Genomic DNA, 23,761 nt, shown 5'->3' on the forward strand with positions numbered 1-23,761 from the left:
TGTAAAAATTTTTCATTTTTTCTCAATTGTCTCCTTTTCCCCAAATTCTTTGCTGTGTTAGCCTCAGGCGGCTTGATGCTGCATTGAGTAATAGTATTGCAAGTAGTAGTAAGTTAGTAGTAGTATGCAATTTCTTTGGTTGTAATTTTGACTTTTAAGATGGATATTCTAATTTCCTCTGAAGTTGCTGGTAACTGTACAAATATGCAGATAAGCTTGGTGTCTATATCACACCGCTATCCTTTAATTTTTGATTGTGTATCTGCTTATTAGGAAATTAAAGTTTTACCAAACAGCTGCTTCTTTTTCTTCCCTAGAAGTTTATCCGTAATTTTAAAAGAATCTGCTAATAATTTTGAAATTGCGTTAAAATAAAAACAATAAAAATCGATTTAAGAAGTAATTTTGGACCATAAGCCAAACTCTAAAGTTTTACTACACGGAAACTATAATAAAAAAAAAAATGAAGTAAAATCGACAGCTAAATAAGTTTTGTTTTTTAATCCAAGCATTTCGAACTGTTGCCTAACAGGATTGACCAGAACGTAATTATAATTCTAGTGGAAAAATTGATATTGCAAAATCAGAGATTCAAACCAAAATCAGAGGTTTTTAAAACTCGAAATTTACTTTTCAAAATTAAATTCACTCTAATACAGTGTTCAGTTTTAAGCTCTAAGTCACAGGTTACGTTTTATTATCGTTTTATATTCAGAAGCAGAAAGAGGCGCTAATAAAGGACAAAGATAGAGTTTGGGTGCAAATGTAGTGCAAGTTTCCACTCCTAAAAGAGTGAAAACTGGTGCAAATGTGGACAAAAAACCACCATCGCTATCTAGAATTTGGCGTTTCTTGGCATTTTTTCAATGTCATAACAAGGAAAAATTGGAGTAATTAGTATAATTAACAAAATTAGTGTAGTAACAAGTCAGATCTAATATTAGTTTCTACAAAGAAATACCATTCCAAAGCTTGAAGAAATACCAAGAAAAACCAAATGGCGTTGGTGATTTTTTCTTAAAAGCGCTAGTTTCCACTCTTAAAAGTTGGTCATAGTCTTTGAAAGATACCTTAAAGATCTAATTTCTTCGATAAGGGGCAGGTCCGCAATTCTGACGTGGATCTCTTTTGATATCCTTTCATAGTGGGGATATAGTGATAATACGAAATCTTTCGCAGCTTCATCAAAGATTTGCAACAGGTCAAGAGGAACTTCTGGCAAATAGTACGACAGAAGCTGTTCATTTGAGGCCAAATCAATGTAGCTGACATCAAAGGAGCTTCGATTTTCTGAAAATAATTTAAGTCCGTTAAAATCAGTCGGCCACTTTTCCAAGAACAAAAAAACAAAAAAAAAACAAACAAAAACAAATAAACACTAACTAGTAGGCGAAATTACAAAAAATGGTGTGCTAGGGATTATCACTAAAACGTAAAATAACTGAATTCCCATTGATTCTTACAAGAACTAGATCTTCGGTACTACAGACGGTGCGAGACGGTGGAAACTAGAAGCAAGGTAGTAGTTTGCCAATTTTAGGACTCAAAGGCATATGAAGTCGGGCTAGCATTTTGCTAATTCCGGTATCCTAGGAAAATAAAATGCTTATTTCGGAACCCAAAGGCATCTATTCAAATATATTCGTCTGAAGGAAAGGAAGTCAGGGTAGATGACCCCTCTACATTAATGAAAGGACCTCGTACAGAAATGCGCAAAATTTGGGTCTGGAATTTCAAAAAACAGCAATCACAAGCCCCGAAGGGTCATATTCGAATTTCGGAGTCTTTATGAGGCATCAAGCAACCACCTCCCACGCCAATTTTTTTTTTATTCTAGTGACTTTACAATTTTAACTCTTGGGGGAGAGTCAAGGTAGTAAATAAACAAAGATGCATCCCCCATTTTCTTCGACGTACATAAGAAGGAACTACCAAACAATCCAAATTACTTTTTGGGTTTTCCTATCTTGAGCACTCAAATTAGGAATCTGCATCCCTGACTTCCGAAACTTTGAATTTCTTACGTAGAAAGAAATTCTTGTGCTACTACATAATAGGGGGGCTGACCCAGGTAATGAAGAACGAACTTTAGTTCATTGATTTACATCTTCACTTGGATTTTTTCAGCAAAAGCAAATAGAAAAATTTGACTGATTTTCAGCTTTCCAAAAGGACAAGTGCTTTTTTTTCCTTTCACTGTGACTTCAAATGTGACTTTTATTTTACTTAAACTAAAAAGTACTTAAAAGGACCAGAAATTCCACTGCCCAACTAGAAAATACAATCTTTTCTTTATATAAAATATAGTGGAAAAATTGTCAGTAAAGGTAGTGAGATATTGATAGGAGTAGCAGCGATAATGTGTCACGGGCATGACCAGCGCTTTTCGTGCTAGCTATTGCGACAAGTGGTTTCTTTTAAACTAGCTTCAATACTAGATCTATGTCTGGGTATTACTTGCGACAGATCAAAATGAGTTTAAGGCAACGCGGTACCTTAAAAGCATTTTGTGAGCCTCGGCGACAGATGACTGTCACAAAGACAAATGATCCAATTGCTTCTATTCCCAGGGGACTAGCCGTCATCGAGAACTGTCGAAAATCTGTAGTTTGACAGTGAAACTTAACTGAAAATATATTTAAATTTTACGTCTCTTTTGTTCACGAGCTTGTAAATCAAAGCGAATGGCATCAAAAGGAACTCCCAAAGCAGCCAAATTGCTCAAATGATAATTCCTTTGAGCTGATTTTTAGCGTTTTCCTAGCAGGAATGCTAGAATATTTTGAGGGGCTACCCTTTCCTCAACTTTAAAAAGAAAATTTCGCTCGATTTAATCAAAAAGCAAGATTCAGACTCTCTGATGATGTAAGTTTGACTAAGACTGAATCTTTGTATCTACATCACAAAACACGAGAAGTTAAATAGTTTTTCTAAAAATTACGGAAAAGTAGGGTTCAGCTATAAGTTTTCTGTCACTTATTCGGAACTCTTATCCAAGCTCTACAAATTATGACACCGCCCAATCAATTCAAAATAGTTTGGTAATAAGAGTCAATTCAAAATAGTATTCCGTAATAAGAATTACGGAAAAGTAGGGGTCAGCTATAAGTTTTCTGTCACTTATTCGGATCTCTTATCCAAGCTCTATTAACAAAGTACTCAATTCAACCGAACTAGCATTCCATATGGACCCTACAAAATGGAAAATTTTAGTACTTAAGCAAATAAAAACCTATGATTTTTTGACGAAACTAAGATTTTTTCCCTCAAGGGTGTCTAAAATTCCCAGAGATTTGATTACAGATGCACTGTCTCCTCACTTATTAAAAACACTGAGATGCACCCTTTCGCTTTTGAAACAATGGTATAAAAAACCCGATGACGTCGCTGTGGTAATTTAACTCAGTGAAAACGACACATCTCATTTTAGCTGTAAAACATGCAGTCGTTAACTTAATAACAGTTCAGACACTACAGTTAACTTAGTAAAAGTAAAAGTACAGTTAACTTAGTAAACAGTTCAGTTAACTAGGTAAAAGTTCAGACACTATTAGAAAGATAACTTAGCAATAAACATAAACCACCAATACACCAAAAATAGTCTACTGAACTCAAAGCACTGTAAAGATCGGAGGTTAGTTCATTGTTGGAATTGCTCCAACATACTAAAGGATTATTAGGCTATTGTTAGAGAATATTACTATTAAAGGCATTTCTGTAAACGTAAACTACAATTTTGTAAGTAAATGAAACACAACATACCTTCACACATGAGACGAATCTTATCTTTATATATATTATGGCCTTTCGAGTCTGTGTGTGTACGAAGAAAGTTTTTGAATCGATTGTAAAATTCCGATTTCACATTCGGCCGACTAAAGATTTCACGTATGTTGCCATCACCTACACCTTCAGTCAGTGCCTCGATATTGTCAAGAGACTCAAAAACCTGGAGGACATGATATTATCAGGAAATCATAAATCATATCATCATAATCATAAATCATTTTATGAGAGAATCATAAAAACAACGACGCCACAAGATATATAAGAAAATAGTACACGAAAAAAAAGGCGAGAAAAAGGAAAAACTACAACATTATAACTATATAACTATGTACCTATAGTTACGTTATAACTATAACGTAAAATTATAAAACTATAACGTAGCCAATAATAATATGAAAGACATAAAAACTGATCACAGAAAGCAGATTAGCAGACCTTGTTTTCAGCAAAAAAATGAAGCTCTATAAAGAGCAAACTGAGTTCATTAAAATTTATTACTCCTTAAATGAATAGTCCCTTCATCAATCCAACCGGGTATTCCACGATAGCCTTAAAAGCAAATGTTTCTCAATCTCTTTTTCTATTATACTATTCATTTTATATTAAGGTAAACGAAACTCAGTTTCAATCACATATTGACTTGGGTATTTCGATAGTAACTAAAGTGCTCGAAATACCCAAACTCCATTAATAAAACAGCAAACCAAGTCCACTTGGCTTCGTTTGCTTTATTGTTTGCAGCTAAGTTTAAATTCGTTCTACGTCTCATCATAAATTAGTTTCAGATGTGTCTTACCGGTGTTAGAAAATTGCAGCCATGAATCAGGAATTCAGCTTTTATTAATTAAATTCAAAAGGATATATCTAAAAAATTACTTTCATACATGGTCCCCTAAATATTAATACCATTATTGACATTTAAATCCACTGCCAACGCTGTCAAATTATCCACAAAGTACTCATTAACCATCACCGTCAATAAAATAATACACAATGTAGTTACGAATAGTAAGCAAAGATTTGTCAACGTAAAGAGTTCCATTTTATACATGGTCCCCTAAATATTAATACCATTATTGACATTTAAATCCACTGCCAACGCTGTCAAATTATCCACAAAGTACTCATTAACCATCACCGTCAATAAAATAATACACAATGTAGTTACGAATAGTAAGCAAAGATTTGCCAATGTAAAGAGTTCCATTTTATTTGTGAATTCGTACAAATTCAAAATATGTTTTCCATGTACACTCAAAATACAGGGACTGGATTTGGATTTTCTTTGCCGTCTCACAAATTAAAGAATGTACCTTTAACTTGTTTTTGAATGATTCTATCCATATTCGTTTGCCGAAAAAAGCTGATGTTCTTTGCCTAGAGATGAATAAACTGAATCAGATGAATAAACTGAATCAATCATTTTTTGTTCCCTTCGAGATGTTAAGAAGTAACTCTAGCCCCTACTTTGTATCAGACACCTTGCACTTTCCTGCTTATTCAATTATAAAATTTATTAGATATTCAATTTGACCTTGTAATTATTCCCCTGTCTTCTCATAAAGTTCAGCGCTTTTCTAGCAAATTTGAAAACAAATTTTGAAATTACATCTAGGCGCAATCCAATTTTCACAAATTACCAATTAAAAGGAGATCAAAATTGTAAGCGAAAACAAATCGCTTCATTAGGGTATTATCAAAGGTTCAAAGCAACAATGTATTGTATATTACTTGGCAGAATACAACAAATTATTTAAAAGTTGTATAAGACTCGGCCGCTTAATAGTGCTTAAGACTTTAATTTTATCCTAATAGTGTTTAAAAGTATTAACAATTTTGCAACAAAATATTTATCAAATTTAAACATGCAAATAATTTGAGAAAGAACATTGACTATATCACAAAAATGGATCAGGAACAGAGGGATAATGTCAGACATGAAAGCCGATTATTTTGCAATTATATCCATATTTAGCTAGAATGCCATTATTAAACATGAATGTCTGGCCAGACATCTGCACAGATTTCCCATATGTGAACGTAAAGTCTAGCTAGAGATGACCGTGAATATTGCATTTCAACCCTAATTATGAACTTCGTGTACAAACTCACACACAGAGTTCTATGTTACTGAACTGGCTGTAGCTCGTTTAATCCAAGAACTGAATTCCACGTTTGAACGAGATCTGGCTTAGCCAATATGTCTGGTCAGACCTGAGTCTAAGCATGAACATTCAGATAGACGTGCTTTAGGAGGAAAGCAATCCTTTACAGAAGAAATGGTGAGATAAATATATTTTGCTTTGGGAAAATAATATCATGGTTGCAGCAATAACTGCAGCCTAGTAAGAGCGAACCCCAGCCTGTAGTCAAAAAAAAAAAAAAAAAAAAAAAAAAAAAAAAAAAAAATCCTATGTAAAAAAAAACCTCTCCAGTGAGGATAATGAGATTTATTGCGAAACGAATTTAAGGAAACTAAAAAAAAGGGATAAAAATCCCTCAAAATGGCATCGTATCACCATTGAAATCAAAAGTGCACCCCCTAGAATCACAATAGTCTTCACCTGTAGCAACACACTGCAGGGCCGACGCAAGGACCTTAGCAGTCAAGAAGCGTCGTTAATCCGACACAATATAATACAATTACTACAGTCGAAAACCCAATTTGAAGGTTTTCAGCCCCCAATTTTAAAAAAATCCAAGAAAAAAATATTTTCCCCTGTTTATCAGATAAAAGAAACGTCAATGGGTTTCAACATTAATTACAGTGAAGTATTCGTTCTGAAACATGGGCGCTTCGGAGGATAGAGGAGGATTTGTTGTCTTTTTTCGAGGAACTGTCTATGGAGTTTTGGGTACCCGTTTGACTGACCGTATGTCAAACAACAAGCTGTACAGAAAATTTGGTTCTATCCTACTTTCCATAGCTATAATAAAAGAGAGATTGATATGGCTAGGACGCAGTTTGCGGATGAAGAATAACAGATAGCTAAAGATTGTTTATTTCGGTCATCCATCTGGAGCCAAAAGCAAAGCATGTCGTCCCCGAATGGGGTGGGAACAGGTCATAAGGAAGGATTTAAGGAAGAATTCTTGGGATTAGGTAAAGAGTGCAGCTTTGAACAGACTGGGGTGGACGAGGAGCGTTCACAGTTGTGCAAGCCTCAGACAGCTTTGTGCTGCAGTGAGTTGTTAGTAGTAGTAGCAGCAGTAATGGGCCTCCCTGGCGGCACACAGTGATAGAGTCGAACCAAAAGCTATATCAACCATTTCCAATTTAATATCTATGAAAAATAAATTTTATGTCTTTTGTACGGGTGTGCTTTCCAGCAAAAGCATGCAGCAAATTCGATACTCCTTTAATCAGCGCTCATTTGTACTTACTTCATCCTGGGGCTGTATGTTATCACCTTCAGCTGCTTGCTCAGCGACTCGTCGCCTTCGTGTAGGACGATCCGACTCAGCATCACTTTCATCTAAAAAGAAGAAGCAAAACATATAAAAATTCACTCACAAGATCACCCTGGCTAGTCATAACAATGAGAACAAAAAAGGAGCGAGACCCGAGAAAAATCTTCAGCCAGCTAACAAATTAAGAAGCATATAAAAGACTAAACTAATAAACCACAGTCAGTGCAAGGAGAAAACAGGAAATATAAGCGGGATATACAGAGGAAACCACCACCACCCACCAAAAAAAAGAAGTAAAAAAAAAATTGAACAAAAATACCACACAAAAAACGAGAAATTAAAAATTCAAAGCTCTAAGAAAAACTCGGAATGCAAAAACACGGGGTTAGAAGAGCCACCCTCCAATGAAAAGGAGAAGAAATGCAAAAGGGGCAACAAGATGAACAAACGAGAATCCGTTCAAGCCTCCAATTATAAGTAAATAATTTCAATGGTATTAAATTACTACTCGTCATTAATCTACTGAATCTGCTCTAATCATTTCTAGTCTACTAATATGTATATTAATTCAGCTGAAATACCTTAGCTACACATTGGACTCAAAGGTGTCTAATGTATTCTAAATGCCTCAAGTTTACCATTATCTCTGGAAATATATGACCGAAAGGCGAAAATTGCAGTTCTTTTTCTGCAGTATCAATTTATGGGTGTCTACCAATATTAAAGTTCCCATAAGAGCAAGAGGCCTTATCCTCACAAGTACTGAGATGACAAGTTCTTTTATCCTTACAGCATTAAACAAAACTATCGGTTCCATTTTTTTACAAATTATTCTCTATCAAGTCCTTTGGAATTCAATTTAGAATGAATACCCTATGGTAAAGAAAAAAAGAATTTAATACGAGGCATTTAGAAACTGCGACTTATATTCTTTACCTACCATATTGACTACCTTTTTTGAACCCAAAAAACAAGTTTTCTTAAATTGTCTCTATTTTGTTCCGTATTCTTAAAGGTTTTGATTGTAGAATTTATACAAAATACCAATCATAGCTTTTGGGAGATATAGCCAATTCTTTAACAACTCAAATGTTCCTTACTACATCTTTTGTTGACATATTTGGTGACGTTTACGCAACTTCAGGCAAGCTTAATCAGCCCAAATTGGGAATCTCGAAATAAATAACTCCAAGAAGCAAACCGGGGTTCTTTTTCAAAAACTAGGCACCACAAATATTAGTTTTAATTTCAACCAGAGAGCTGCAAACAAAAACCACTTTCATATTAGTATTTCACTTAAATGTATAGAATAGGAGCTTTATTTGAGGAGAATTGAATCCTTCAGCATTACAACTTTTTTTCAAATGTAGAAATATTTTATCAGTCTCCTTATGCTAAGGGGGTCCTAGCCTCTCACACAAACATACCATCAAACATGAAGCCTCTTCTTAAGCCAGCTCTGCCTTCATCACGGTCTCTTCTTCGTAACGCCGCCTCAGCAGCCTGACGATCGCCAATTGATAGGTTGTCATATTCAGATTCATCCAGCTCGTTTACATCGTATCTGTCAAGCCCGGCTATTGCCCGATAATCACTAAAAATCAAAAGTATAATTGTCAATTTGTTTGTTTTATAATGCATGCTCATGTATTTGTGCAACTGAAAAGTCATAAAAATGTTGTTTCACCACGCTAATGAAAAAGCTGTACAAATTATATGATGTATACTACACGATGAGCAATTGGGGAGTCAGTGTTGGGCAGTGCGCATTTTGATGATTCTGTTTTCTTATATGAATAAAAACCTGTTATCATTTTAAAAGTGATATCTATTCAGAATGTTAATTTACCTCTTAAGACGGATACCGATATCATTAGAATTGCTTACAAATACCAGATGTAGTGAATAGTTACCAGCTTTACTGTAGGAGCACTCAGATGCAATCCTCACAAGACTATCAGAAGTTTCTCCAAAAGAAAGGAAGACGAAACGCAAAAAGAGGCCAACTGAGATGGCCAAAAGTTCTCAACTATCAAAAAGCTATCTACATAGCCTCCCAATGTCAAAGACCATACTTCCACGCAATGGCATAATTATACCTAAACACTTTTACTACCTAACCAAAATGAATAGCTACTACATACCGTATATTCAGCCATACCAATAGTAATCCAGCACTGTATAGTTACGCATCAACTATTAGGGAGGAGGTTAATGGATGTTTGTGTGGGGGCAGGTGCTAGAATCGTCAGCAATTTCTTATTTAGAAACAACTTCAAACTTCTATTAGAGGTCCTTTAGATGAATGTGGACTATAGATGAATATGGACATTTATCTCCAAATAACCCTTCATTAAGAGGAATACATTGGAGCAAACATGCAATATGTATGCTGAAGGGTGCCCGGTCCTCTTATAGTAAAAAAAAAAAAGTTTATTAAAAATGATTGGGGGGGGGGGGTATTTCCCTTCATACGCAGGATAAACCCAAATGTGATAGTAATAACGAATAAAAAGCAAATTTTCAAAACGAGTCTTTTAAATGAAAGTAGTGTAACATAATAGAAAGCTGTTTAACGGCTCATTTTAAAGAAAATTGCTGTATTTAGAATCCTTTTGTAATTAACAAAGAAAATTAATGTAAAATCATTTTTTTACGAAAAAACTGTATTTTAGTATAACGCTGGAGCAATGAATGTTACTTCGTATACATTTATCTTGCATACGAAGATCAAAACAATATTTTTAACATTATAAAAGCATGTAGTTATAGTTATATAGGATTTTTTTTAGTAATTTTTTAAAAGTTTTTAACAAAAAATTTGATTTGTGAATTGAATTATTTTATAGTAAAGAACGAACTCAAGCCAAAAGGAACTGAACCCTGTGGTTCATTCATATAATCTTCATTATTTTAGCTAGGTGGTAACTATGTAAGTTTCATCGGTATCATGGCTGTAGAGATCGCTGAAACCTAGCAAAGAGCAAACCATGGAACATATTGGGCTTAGCACGGGCACAGAGGGACAGAAACACACACACACGCACAGAGGGAGAAAGACAAGCAAACAGCCGCTCATACACACAGGCACAGACAGAGAGAGAGAGAGAGAGAGAGAGAGAGAGAGAGAGAGAGAGAGAGAGAGAGAGAGAGAGAGAGAGAGAGAGAGGGAGAGAGAGAGAGAGAGAGAGAGAGAGAGAGAGAGAGAGAGAGAGAGAGAGAGAGAGAGAGACAAAAACAAATAAAAACACACAGAGACATAGAGAAACCAACATGGAATACAAAAGAAAAATGCTGTAACTGAAGGTTATTTCTGGAACGTTGTGACTGACGTTACTAGTAATTGAACGTTGTGATTGAAATATATAAAAACCAACATGGACTATAAAAAGGAAATGATGTTTTGACTGACATCTATCATCTAAGGGGAGGTTATGTATGCAACGTTGTGACTGACGTTACGACTAATTGAACGTTGTGATTGAAATATGGAAAAACCAACAGGGAATATAAAAGGAAAGTAATGTTTTGACTGACATCTATCATCTAAGGGAAGGTTGTGCCTGGAACGTTGTGATTGACGTTACAAGTAATTGATCGTTGTGATTGAAATATAGAAAATATAGAATGGCCCCCAACAGCCCACAGAGGGCTGTGGGGAGTTGTCATCCTAAAAGGCCTAATTTGCAGAACTTTCAACTACGTTGAACAAAATGGCGATCTCAAAATTTTGATTGGATGTGCTTGGGGAAAAGATGGGCGTGAGAGGGGGGTTAGTTACCTTCCAATCACTACTATTAAAAAGGGCACTAGCCCTTTGAATTTCAAATCGAATGAGCCGTTTCTGAAGTTTCTACGACAACGCTTTCTATAAAAAATTTATGCCCCTAGGGCATAACTTACAACCTTTGCCCTGAGAGCTGTGGGGGAGTGTCCTCCTCAAAAACATAATTTCTATCTGGAAATCAATTACGCTGAACAAAATGGCTATCTCAGAATTTTGATTGGACGTGTTTCGGGAAATGGCGGGCGTGGAAGCGGTGCTTGTTGCCTTTCAATAGTTTTCAAGTATTAAAAAGGTCACAGGCCACTCTAATACTTAATTGAATTACCCACTTTCAAAGTTTATTTAACAGATTGTTTAATAAAAAGGTCCCTGGTCTAAAGGAAAAAATAATAAATAATACATTGTGCCAATATCATTCTTATATGCCCCCTGGGCATTAATTAAAACCCTTGCCCTGAGGGCTTTGGGGAGAGTCCTCCTCAAGAACATAATTTTATCTGGAAATCAACTACGCTGAACAAAATGGCTATCTCAAAATTTTGATTGGATGTGTTTGGGGAAATGGTGGGTGTGGAAGGGGTGTTAGATGCCTTCCAATCACTTTCGACTATAAAAAAGGGCACTAGCCGTTCCGATTTCCAATCGAATGAGCCCTTTTCCAAGTTCCTACGACAACTCCTTCGATACGAAGTGCCCTGGTATGGAAGAAGAACAAAACAAAAAATAAATAATACATTGTATCAACATCGTTCTTTACTTTGGCAGCGCTATTGCGCTGCCAATGATTTAACATTGCAACACTGACAAAACTATGATGCTTCTCGAAAAACTTCACTTTTCAGGTATAAATAGACGTGAGATGACTCCAAGGGCGTAAAATGTTTTTATTTCTATTTCCTTCGCTAAATGACTAAAGTCATTTAACTAATCCTGGAATGACAGTAAATATCAGAGAATGTAAATACTACCCATAATCCTTAAGGTGCTTTGAGCACAAAGTCGGTAGTTGGAAGATGAGACCACTGGAAAGCGAAGTTATATTACTTCAAGAGGACTAGACGCGATGAAAGAAGTTTGGTCTGGAAAAAAATTGCGTAATTATAGGTAATCTCGAGGAAAGGCACATATACGGGAATTATTTTTAGGAGTGGGGGCAATGCAAAGATTTATTGGATAATTTGAATAAGAATTAGTCTTGCCACCCCCTCTGATAAATTTGATTACTTCTTAGGATGGTCCTAAAACTGTATTTTTTTGTTGTTGTTGTTGTAATAAATTCCTCTTTTTCGAAAGAAATGCCCTAAAATTCGGGAAAATTTATCTTTTTGAGAGTGGGGGGGCGGGGGGGGGGAGGGTCATGAGGTTTCAACATCGTCCTTTACTTCTGTCAGATTTATTTTTTTAATAGACAATAAATTATGGTTCTAGGCGTTTATCCCCCCCCCCCCGCGGAAAAAAACCCTCCAGAAAATACCCCTCCCGGAAAATATCTCCCCGGAAAATAAGGCTCTTTAAATTTGAGAATTTTATTTGTTTTTTTTTTCGTAGTAGGAAGGAATTTCGGTATCTGTCTATTATACGCCACTCACTAAAGTTTATGCTGTGTAAGACGCAAAAACAAACTGGTCACTTAGTGAGTTTCTTTCCGCTTATCGTGAGGTAAGACAAAGGCAAGTGACAGAGTAAACGGGAATTATATAGTTTGGGCTATATATTTGCTTATTAGGGGGGGGGGTAAAGTGTTTGGACAGTTTGAAGTCAGAAAACAATTCCTAGTCCATAATATGCAGAATAATTGTACCTAACACACTTTGCATGCAGACCAGCTATACTTTACCCCCCCCCCCCCAATATGCAGTTATATAGCCCAAATTTGTTTCAAAAGTAACGAAGAAATCGGTTTGTTCTCGAGTTTTACACTCGTAAACTTGAGTGAGTGACGTATAATATACAAGTACCGGAATTTTTCATGGGGAGAGCCGAATTTCCCACTATTATTTAAAAACGAACAGAAATTAAATAAAACAAACTGAAACTTTTTGAAAAGTTTTTCAACTGAAACTAGGGAGCAAAATCAAAACTTAAAACGAACAGAAATTATTAGGTATATGAAAGGGGCTGCCTCCTCCTCAAGACCTGACTCTTTACGCTAGTTTTTTTTTTTAGAATTTTAAAACAAAACTTATTATCCTAACTAAACGGCCATCGTGTTACAGGAATCGTTCTTGAAGAATTAGGACATAAAGTCAAAACTTTAGCGTAAAGAGCAAGATCTTGTGGAAAGGGCAACTCCTCTCATATACGTAATAAGTTCTGTTCGTTGTAAGTTTTGATGTCGCTCCTTAGTCTACTTTCAGTTGAAAAACCTTGTTTTTTATTTAATTTCTGATTGTATTTAAATAAAACCGAGAAATCCGGCTCTCTCTCCATGAAAAATTCTGGTAATTGTGTATTATACGCCACTCATTCAAGTTTACGCTGTGTAAAACTCGAGAACAAACTAGTTTCTGTGTTAGTTTCTTCGTTACTTTAGAAACAAATTTGGGCTATATATTTACATATTAGGGGGGGGGGTTAAAGTATAGTGGGCCTGAATACAAAATGTGTTAGGTACAAATATTTTGCATATTATGAAGTAAGAATTGTTTTCTGACTTCAAACTGTCCAAATACTTTACCCCCCCTTATGTGTAAATATATAGCACAAATTACATATGTCCCATCTATTCTGTTACTTGTTTTTGTCTTGTTTCGCGCTAAGATGAAAGAAAGAAACTAAGAAACCGGTTTGTTCTCGAGTTTTAAACAGCATAAACTTGAGTGATTGGCGTATAATGCACAAGTACACGAATTTCTTCTAGCTAAGGAAAAAAAAACTCAAATAAAATTCTCAAATTTGGAAGGCCTTATTTTTTACGGGGGGAGGGGGGGGGTATTTTCCAGGGGTGCATTTTCCGGGAGGGGGGGAGTAAACGCTGGCCACTTAAATTATGAACCACTCTCCATTACATCCCCCTGAAAACCGAATTGAGAATTGTTACATGCTAGTTCTAACTATATGAACTAGTTTTAGACATATTCTACACACGAAGTCGCTACTATGGGGGTATCGTCTCATCAGCGGCAATGCTTTTCTTTTAGGCTAGGGGGATGTGGGTGGGAGTGTTTGAGCCATCTAACCAGCAAACCAGCTATGCATTAGACCTTCTATCGTTCTTTTATTATGAAATTTTTGGTACAATCAGTCAGGGGGATCTAATGGTACTTTGAGGGGCACGGGTACCCTCTCCACCCCTGCAATCAGCTGTTCGAGAATGTTCGCACGAGACCCTACTGCAAAAAGGTAACATTTACAGCAAGGGTATGCTTCTTCGAGGATTGTGTCTCAAAATCAAAACTTGACTTTGTACGAGACATACTGTTGTTTTTTTGCAAGCCTCATGGCAATATTTATCAAAATTGGCTAACAACAACTACGTTCATAATAGCACGGTTGTGAATAGTAATACTTGTTCGGTGGATCATCAAGTAACCAAATTTTTTTAAGCTTATATGCGAAAATTTTCGACAGCATTAGTGCCCGTGCACAAAAATGTAAAAGGGGAGGGGCGAGAATTTTTATCAATTTTTAAAGTAAAGAGAGAGAAAAAACGGAACATCATTGAGAAAAGATGCATAAAACAGCATGTTTGACGGTGTTAGACGCCCCTTCCCCACCCGCGGAGGATTCCCAACCGGATAATTTCTCCCCCGAATATTCCTCAAGATAATCCCGGATGTTCATTAGAAAGGAAATTGAAAGTTCTACTCACCCATTTAAGTAACAACAAAAGATTGTGCTATAGCGGAGTAGCATTTTGTAGCGTAAAACAACACTTTTGGCCCAAAGGGGGCGAAAGTTATGAGATAGGCAATTGATTTAAAATTATAAAAAAAAAACCATCCGTTGAACTTTCAGATTCAGAGACAATAATATGGCGCAGTGGAGCACTCGATCCTTTTTTTGCACTCGATCCACACTATGGGCATGCAGATTGTCAAAAGGGCATATCTCAAGAATAGATTTGGATATTAAGTTAGAGCTTACAGAGAAGGCTTAAAGGGGAAGATAAATTGACCAAAGCTAATACGTGCATACTACTACTAACACTACTACCGGAAATTTGGAAATTCTCGCGATCCGGAAATTTGACAGAACTACTATGCGAAATTCTTTTTAATTTTCTTACATTCTCTTTGCCGAATTTTTCATGTGGAAATGATCCGGTAGAATTATCCAGAGTCTTTTTTCCGCGTGTTTAGATTTCTGGGAAATAATTTCCACCGAAGGGGGCATTTCTAGGTGATGAAGAAACTGATTAGAGATTAAAGTCTTATTCAAATGAAATAACGGTATGGAAATATTTTCAGACTGAATCGTCCGCAAGCAATTTTACAGGGAGGGAGATTCTCAGCAAGGATGGACCTGTCTGGAAGGAATTTGACGGGGGGGGGGGCACTTTACGTCAGTTGAAATTTCCACATAGGATTTTTTCGTGAGGGGGAGGGGTATATTTCATAGAGGGAGAGCAAGATTTACCGGCATTATTTGGAAAACGAAAAGAAATTATTCCATAAATGAAGGGTTGCCCCTCCTCAGTATCTTTATCTTTAAGCTAAAATTTGACTGTTTTTCCCAATTTTTTAAGAGCGTCTACTGAAACACGGGGGCCGTTTAATTAGAATAGGAACCTTTTTCTTAAAAGTGCTAACATCCTTAGCACAAAGAGCAAGGTATTGAGGAGGGTGCAACCCTTCATATACGGAATAAATCTACCAAAAATTAATATGTAAATTTTGTTTTAATTTTTCATGTACGGTGAGCCAAATTCAAACGTACATTAGTTGAAAAACAATCAGAAATTAAATTTTAAAAAACAAGTTTTTTTTAGCTGAAAGTAAGGAGCGACATTGAAACTTAAAACGAACAGAAATTATTCCGTATATGAAAGGGACTGTCCCCTACTCAACGCCTCCCTCTTTACGCTAAAGTTTTTATTGTTTCAAAAAGTAGAGTTGTGACAAAAAGTCAAACTTTAGCGTAAAGAGTGAGGCGTTGAGGAGGGAACAGCCCCTTTTATATATGGAATAATTTCTGTTAGCTTTAAGTTTTATGTGGCTCCTTCCTTTCAGTTAAAAAAAACTTGTTTTTTTTTATTTAATTTATTTTAAGCTTCATTTAACTAAGTTTATTCATGTTAGGCTTGATAAAAATCACCTACAGTGGCATATAATTTTGCGTTAATCATTATGAAGGATGCCCCCTACTAGTGTCCATGGGGGATACCCCTAAAAAAAAGGTTTGTTCGGGGAATCCGCCTTGAAATCTGAGGAAACGATGCCCTTTTGATTAGATTTTGATATTTCATGCCCTCCTCCTGATAAATATTTGATGGGGTTCTTTTTCTCAGGGATGACTATCATTGTCGAAATATTTTTTTTATACACATATTAAACGACGTATTCGCTTAGGCATCTTAACCCCCCCCCCCCAAAAAAAAAAAGACATAATGCCCCTACCTAATAATATATTGCTGTGTTGTGAATCAAATCGCTTTAGTTAAATAAAGCATTGAAATAAACACCAGAAACTAAGAGTGATGTCACCCTGCAGCACATTTGTGGACATTACCACATTTTCCACGGAAAAATCCCGCCCGACAATTTGATCCTCTCTAAAAATTTCCCCCGTAACCTTCTCTCCATACCTAAACTTGTGCACCCAAAGACAAAGAAAGACAAATTAAGAGAAAGGTGTATCTGAATTTCGGGAAATTCCTCCACGGAAATTTCCTCTCCACAGAAAATTATCCCCGAGGAAAATCCTCCCCGAAAATTTCCTCCCCACGGAAAATTATCTCCGAGGAAAATCCTCCCCCTCGCGAAAAATATCCGTATTTTTCTTAATAACAAATACTATCTGTAAACAACGGATAAATTGCAATACTTACAGTCCTTTCCCTAGGGACTGAGGGGGGGGGGGTCATTTCATCCCTAGAGACATATTTATTGGGCCTTTTAGTTATGATGAAGCAAATGGCTATTTCCAAATTTCATTCGGATGTCTTAGGGGGGAAAGGGGCATGGGAAGGAGCTAGTTGCCCTCCATTATGTGTGGTCACTTAAAAGGGCAGTTAAACTTTTAGTTTTTGTTTGAATGAACCCTCTCCAGATCTTCAAGGACCCTTGATTTGAAACTATCATCCCTGGGGGAAATAAAAAAAAAAAAAAACACACACACACATATCTATGATCTTTCTTTGGCAATAAATATACAATTCCAAATATTTATAGCTGAAAGCTGTAAACCTCTATGGCAGGGTTCTCTGATTGTTTCGTGGTTACGGAGGGGAGCAGATGCCTCAAAGTATGCATTTTAATACCAAAATATTCTTACTCTCATTGAGCCTTCGGATGAATACATAATTAGTTCTAAGGAATGGGGAGGGGTGGATGTAGAAATTGATTTATAATCTCTTTTGATTTCCGGGAATATTTGATGTTTACGCTGTTATTATGAGAGTAAAAGTAGCATTAAACCTCAAAATGAGCAGAATTTATTTCGTATACAAGAGGTCCTGCCCCTTCCTCATCCCCAGCATCCCCGTCACGGTCGTAGAAACTTCCAAGGATGCTCGTTCGATTGGAAATTGAAAGTTCTAGTCCATTTTTTTATAGTCGAAAGTGATTGGAGACCAACCAGCCCCTGTCCTGGAACTGTTTTTGATATCTTGTCTTCTTGTTACCCCTTAGGGCATCTGATCGACATTTTGAGGTACCTATTTTGTACTTTCTCTGTGGCTACTCAATTTTGCGTTTGGGGGAACTATCCAAGGGGGGGGGTGGGTGGTTGGAATTTTCCACGGAGGAAACGCCGGCCCCAAGCGAAGACGTCGGTGAATAGGGAAGTCACAGTTAAGGGCATGGAAAGAAGGGATCTAAAGGGGGAAAACCCTTTTTATTTGAAAAACATTACTTTCCTAGTTTTTATTGTGTTTAATCCTAGCTTTTATTACGTTCGGGCCTATAGTCCAACAGCCGAATAGAATTTCTTGGAAACTGTCGTAAAAACTAGCTCTTGGGTCATTTTCAAATATAACCTAACCTCCCAATGTTTGTAAAACTATCCAGTGTTTGTTATATTAAATTATCCATAGCTCCTAGGGTACCTTTAAGACCTCAACAAAAAGAAAAAAAAATTATAAAAGTTTAAAATAAACATACAATTTTATTTCTATTCCAGCGATAGGGATAAAAATAGATCTAAAGTTGAAATCACTCAATGGGAAATTTCTCCTTTCCTGCTTGTTTGGATTCTTATGCAAACTTTTTTGCATAATCTCGTCACTGAAACCAGAATTCAAGCCCTGGACTGAGTTGCTGCAGCTGGGTTTGGGTTTCGGGTCCCTTATTAACTATGAGAGATCCATCCTGCTGCGTCACTACAGGATTAGAAAAGGGAAGCTTATAGTAGCTTATCTCTTTTTCTAAAGCCGCAATTTCCTTTTCAATCTTGCTAATATCTTCCTTTAAAAGTCTCCAGTCAATCGTTTTATTGATTCTGTACATCTTAGCGCTTTCTGCGTTCCTTGTTTTTTTATCTAGTAAGGGTTTCTCTTCTTTATTATTCCGGTACCTATTTGACCTTCTTTTTCGACTCTTTTCCTGAGTAGCTGTAGCCTTCTTCTTTTTTTTATTTAGTGGCTGAAGTCCGCTTTCATTATTTGAAGAAAAATCATCTACTTGGTCTTCAATGTGGTTTGATGGCAATTTCCTTTTTCGATATGTTCCCTGAGCCATCGTATCTTTGTTTTTGCGTAAACTAACAAATTCACCATCACAGCGATCTCCATTACCTGCTTTTGGTGGCTTCAATTTATCTCCCTTGTCTTCGCAGTTACTAAGATCGTAGACGCTCCATCTAGCAAATCTAGCATCTAGCAAATCTCCATCATCTTTTGGTGGTTTCAACTCATCTGTACTACTACCTTCCATGCTATTAAGATCATCCTCGTTGGTTAGCTTTTTTAGTAATTCATCACATTTCGTTGACTTCAATTCAACTCCACTGCCTTTCACTTGATCAAACATGATGGTTGGATCTCTGAATGAATCTTCATCATCACCTTCCACTTGATCAAACTCACCTTCCAATTGATAACTTTCCACTTGCCCCTTGAGCGGACCACTTTCCCCTTGAAACACATCACCTAACACGCTGTTTACAGCTCTCAATAAATCATCATTATTACTTTCCACTTGATCAAATTCACCTTCCACTCGATCACTTTCCACTTGCCACTTGAACTGACCTCTGAATAAATCTTCCTTATCATATTCAGCTGGCTTGAATTCCTCTGCACTGTCTCCCAAGATGCAAAGATCAATGGCGGTTTGCAATATATCAGAAAACTTGGGATTGGAATTTTCTTTTGTTTGTAGAAACCGACTCGACTGTCCTGGCTTTTCTGCTTGCATAATTGATGAAACTAATTTAATTGTGTGTGATGTATCCTGCAACAAATTGATTCTGATACTGTGAACTCTGATGGTGTTGTAGCTTATTTATAGCCATTTATATGACGTCACGAAAATGACGTCATGTATGTATAACTTGTAGCCTTTGGATCCGACTTCTTGCGTTTGCAAATGTCAGAAAATGACGTCATCTAAAAACTGTTGCTAAGTAACTAGGTAACTTACACTAAGAAATAACTTTAATTTTCTTTTTTGATCATGCTTTTATTTTGAGTTGTATCAGTCTTAATAGTAGTTATAGCTTTATTTACGAAAGAAAGGAAAAGAAATGAAACATTCTAAAGCTTATTTAATTAGAATTGTCAAACTCATCAGTATAGAGCAAGTAGGCAACTCTATTTTAAAAATTTAGTTTATTTCTGGATGAACTATTTGACTTGTAATTTAAAAGATATAAAATGATACTACAGCACTACCTGTTAAAAATAAGAATAATTTCCTTTTATTCACATAGAATAATATAATTGGAGAAAAGATCTGTATTTACTCGTAGGCTACTACTATTTTTTTTAAATTATTCCAGAGGAAATACTATCTAGTGGCTAAGTTAGAAACAGGCGAAGGTTTAGTTGAAGGGCTACTTACTGTCTCAGAAAGCAAATTTGGCTAGTTTAGATGGTCTTGGCGAATGACACTTTCAGGCAGGGGCAAATCTTCAACATTTTTATTGGGGGGGGGGGGGAGAGGGGTCCATATGTGGATATTCAAGGGGTATGGGATATATAATAATTTTTTCTCCACATTGTTGGTGGGGGGTAACTGCCCCCCCCCCCCCAAAAAAAAAACAAACGCCCCTGCTTTCAGGAATGAATTCAGGGCTTAAACTTCATTCTGAAAAGGTTTTATCGGTAAATTTCTAGGTGGCACTATAATTTAGGTAGGATGAAAGTGAAAACATCATTTGGTAATCTTTGGTAATTCAATAATCGCTTCTGTCGCAAATTGCATCTTGAGCCCTTAAAGGGGCCCCGAAGGTATTTTATATGAATTATAAAAGAGCATAAAAAAGCTAGACCACTAGACCATATAGGATTTATTATAATGTTAAAGAAGTTTATTTAAAAAAAAACAACTATAGCCAATAGTAACTGAACTTATCAGAGGCAATGCTATAGCGTTGCCTATAGTAAAGGCTATACGACTCCAATGTTCTTTTGTTTGTTTTTTTCAGAGGCACTTCATATAGAAGGGTTCGTCGTATAAACTTCAAAAGGAGCTCATTCGACTGAAAATCGAGATTTCTAGTGCCCTTTTTAAGAGTCAAAAGTGATCGGAGGGCAAATAGCCCCCCAAAGCCGTTTTTCCCCAAATACATCCGATAAAATTTTTAGATAACCATCTAGTTAAAAATAGCTTAAAAGTTATATAACAAAACTCTGGGGTCAACAAAAGCTATCAGGATCTAGGAAGAGGTGTTGCAATTTTTATCCTGGGGCATACATGGGCCTTCTTGAAGGAATGCTCGTATAAACTTTAGAGAGGGCTCTATTGATTAGAAATCAAAAGTTCTAGTTCACTTTTATAGAGTCAAAATGGATCGGTGAACAATTAGCCCCCCCCCCCCCCACGCCCTTTTCTCCCCAAATGCATCATATAAAAATTTTTATATAGCCATTTTGTTAAAATAGTTCAAAGGTCAGATAAAAAAACTCCGAGTCGACACATACCCCCCCCCCAAGGGCCCGGGGTCAGGCGTTTTAAGTTATGCCCAGGGGGTATATAAGGTTCTTATGGAAGGGATACGTGTATAAACTTAAAAGAGGGCTCTTTTGATTGGAAATTAAAAGTTTAGTTCACTTTTATAATTTAAAAGTGATCAGAGAGCAGCCAAAGTGTCGCAACACCGCCGGCACGCTGCAGCTAGCAAAGGCATTCGGCTGACTTTGAATTAATTTTGCGACGATTCTTTGTTGCGTCAATCGCAAAGTCGGAGCTTTTCTTTTCTCGTGCTATCATTTTTAAATGGTAATACCACAATTTTTTAAATTGAAAGCAGGGATGCCAAAAAGATAATTTTTTTTTTCATCTAAAGGAGACATGGAAGAAATTTACACCAAATTCCATGAGAGATCATAGAAATGTCTGGATAGACCCAGGGCCCCCCCATTGGGACTTGTTCATTGTCTTGGGTATTTTTGGATTTCTCATAGGCTACTGGCCTAATCTGGCTTTTGTGTGTGCTCCCTTTTAATTAATTCCTTGGATCTTACTGAATGCCACGGCGAATCTATGACTCGTTTTCCAGTAATTTGAGGTATATCTGAATAATTTCAACATTTTTGTTGCTCGACCTTTGTAATTTTTAAATGATAATCTCGAATTTCTTTTTATTGAAAGCAGGAATGCCAAAAAGTTAATTATTTTTTAATTTAAAGCAGAGACGGTATCCTATCAAAATGGTATCCAGAGGGGGGGGGTTAAGGAATTGTCATATTTAAATTATAATGCTTCGAATTTTTTGTTATTGTAAGCAGGGATGCCAAAATTTCTTTTTTATTATTTAAAGCAGAGACGGTATTCTATCAAGGTTGTATCCAAAGGGGGGACGGGTAGGGGGCTTTTATTTTTAAATGAAAATATCTCGATTATTTTTTATTGAAGGCAGGGATGCCAAAAAGTTAAGTTTTTTTTTTAAATTTAAAGTGGACACAGAAGAAAATGATATCCAGTTCTCTGGGAAACCATAGAAATATTTTGATAGACCCAGGATTTCTTATAGGTTACTGGCCTAATTTGGCTTTTGTGTGTACTCCCTTTTAATTCGATTCCTTGAGTCTTATTGAGTGCCACGGCGAATCTATTATCAATCATTTCAACTTTTATGCAAGGGTTCTCAAACGCCACAACCATTTCGTTTCTACCAGATTTCTACTTCTCTTGATGAATAACGAAGAAGACCAGCGTCCAGCCAGCGACTTGCGAAGTTTTTAACTCATGAATAGGCCCGAATCTGTTGTAAACTCAAGCTGGGATTTGAGAAAGACTGATGAAAACATTAATGTTTGCGGTCAACGTTAATCGGCGGCGGCGCGAAAAAATCACCCACCGCCACCGGCCTTCCCTTATCGGCGCGGCGCCTACTTGGGGCATATAAGGTTTTAATGAAAGGGACGCGCGTATAAACTTCAGAGAGGGCTCATTTGATTGAAAATTAAAAGTTCTAGTTCACTTTTTTAGAGTCAAAATTGATCAAAGGGCAGCTAGCCCCCCACCCCCCATGCCCTTTTCCCCCAAATACATCCGATAAAAATGTTGAGGTAGCCATTTTGTTAAAAATGTTGAGGTAGCCATTTTGTTAAAAATAGTTCAAAGATCATATAACAAAACTACGGGGCCTGGGGGTAGGCGTTTTCAGTTATGCACTGGGGGTAAATATGGTTATTATAGAAGGGAAGGTCGTATAAACTTCAGAGGGGGCTCATTTGATTGAAAATTAAAAGTTCTAGTTCACTTTTTCAGAATCAAAAGAGACCGGAAGGCAACTAGCCCTTCCCCCATGCCGTTTTTTCCCCAAATTCATCAGTTAAAAATTTTGAGATAGACATTTTGTTAAATATAGTTCAATGGTCAGATAACAAAACTCCGATGTCGACACAACCGCCCAGGGCCCGGGGAAAGGCGTTGTAAATTATGCCCTAGGGGTATATATGGTTCTTATAGAAGGAATGCTTGTATAAACTTCAGAGAGAGCTCATTTGAATGGAAATTTAAAGTTCTAGTTTACTTTTTAAGAGTCAAAAGTGATCGGAAGGAAGCTAGCCCCCTCCCCACTCGCCCTTTTCCCCAAATACATCCGATGAAATTTTGAGATAGCCTCTTTGTAAAAAATAGTTAAAGGTCAGATAACAAAAATCCGATGTCGACACAACCCCCTAGGGCCCCGGGGGCAGACATTGTAAGTTATGTCCTTAGGACATATAAGGTCCTTATGGAAAAAGATGCTCGTCTAAACTTCAGAGAGGGCTCATTTGATTGTCTTAAAAGTGAAAGTTCTTTGAGGCTCTTAAAAGTGAAAGTTCTAGTTCACTTTTAAGAGTCAAAAGTGATCGAAGGGCAGCTAGCCCCTCCCACGCCCTTTTTTCACCACATACGTCCAATAAAAATTTTGAGGTAGCAATTTTGTTAAAAAAATAGTTCAAAGATCATGTAACAAAAACTCCAGGGGTCAACACATCCCCCCCAAGGCCCGGGGGCATGC

At 36.6% G+C, this 23,761-nt stretch overlaps 1 protein-coding gene across 1 annotated transcript in view; it reads right to left on the reverse strand.

The window, feature by feature from the left end:
* Window positions 1-23,761, reverse strand: part of Mcm2 (DNA replication licensing factor Mcm2) — an 83,306-nt gene that overhangs the window by 42,072 nt on the left and 17,473 nt on the right. Inside the window, exons 3-6 of the mRNA XM_089100549.1 lie at window positions 8,628-8,794; window positions 7,174-7,265; window positions 3,763-3,949; window positions 1,071-1,290 (exon numbers count right to left, since the gene is read on the reverse strand). Of these exons, the coding sequence (XP_088956675.1) occupies window positions 1,071-1,290; window positions 3,763-3,949; window positions 7,174-7,265; window positions 8,628-8,794 (666 nt within the window). The remainder of the gene's footprint in view (window positions 1-1,070; window positions 1,291-3,762; window positions 3,950-7,173; window positions 7,266-8,627; window positions 8,795-23,761) is intronic.

This window comes from Artemia sp. Qi Xiang Cuo, chromosome 14 (genome assembly GCF_049724085.1).
Source record: "Artemia sp. Qi Xiang Cuo chromosome 14, ASM4972408v1, whole genome shotgun sequence".
Taxonomy (NCBI): domain Eukaryota; kingdom Metazoa; phylum Arthropoda; class Branchiopoda; order Anostraca; family Artemiidae; genus Artemia; species Artemia sp. Qi Xiang Cuo.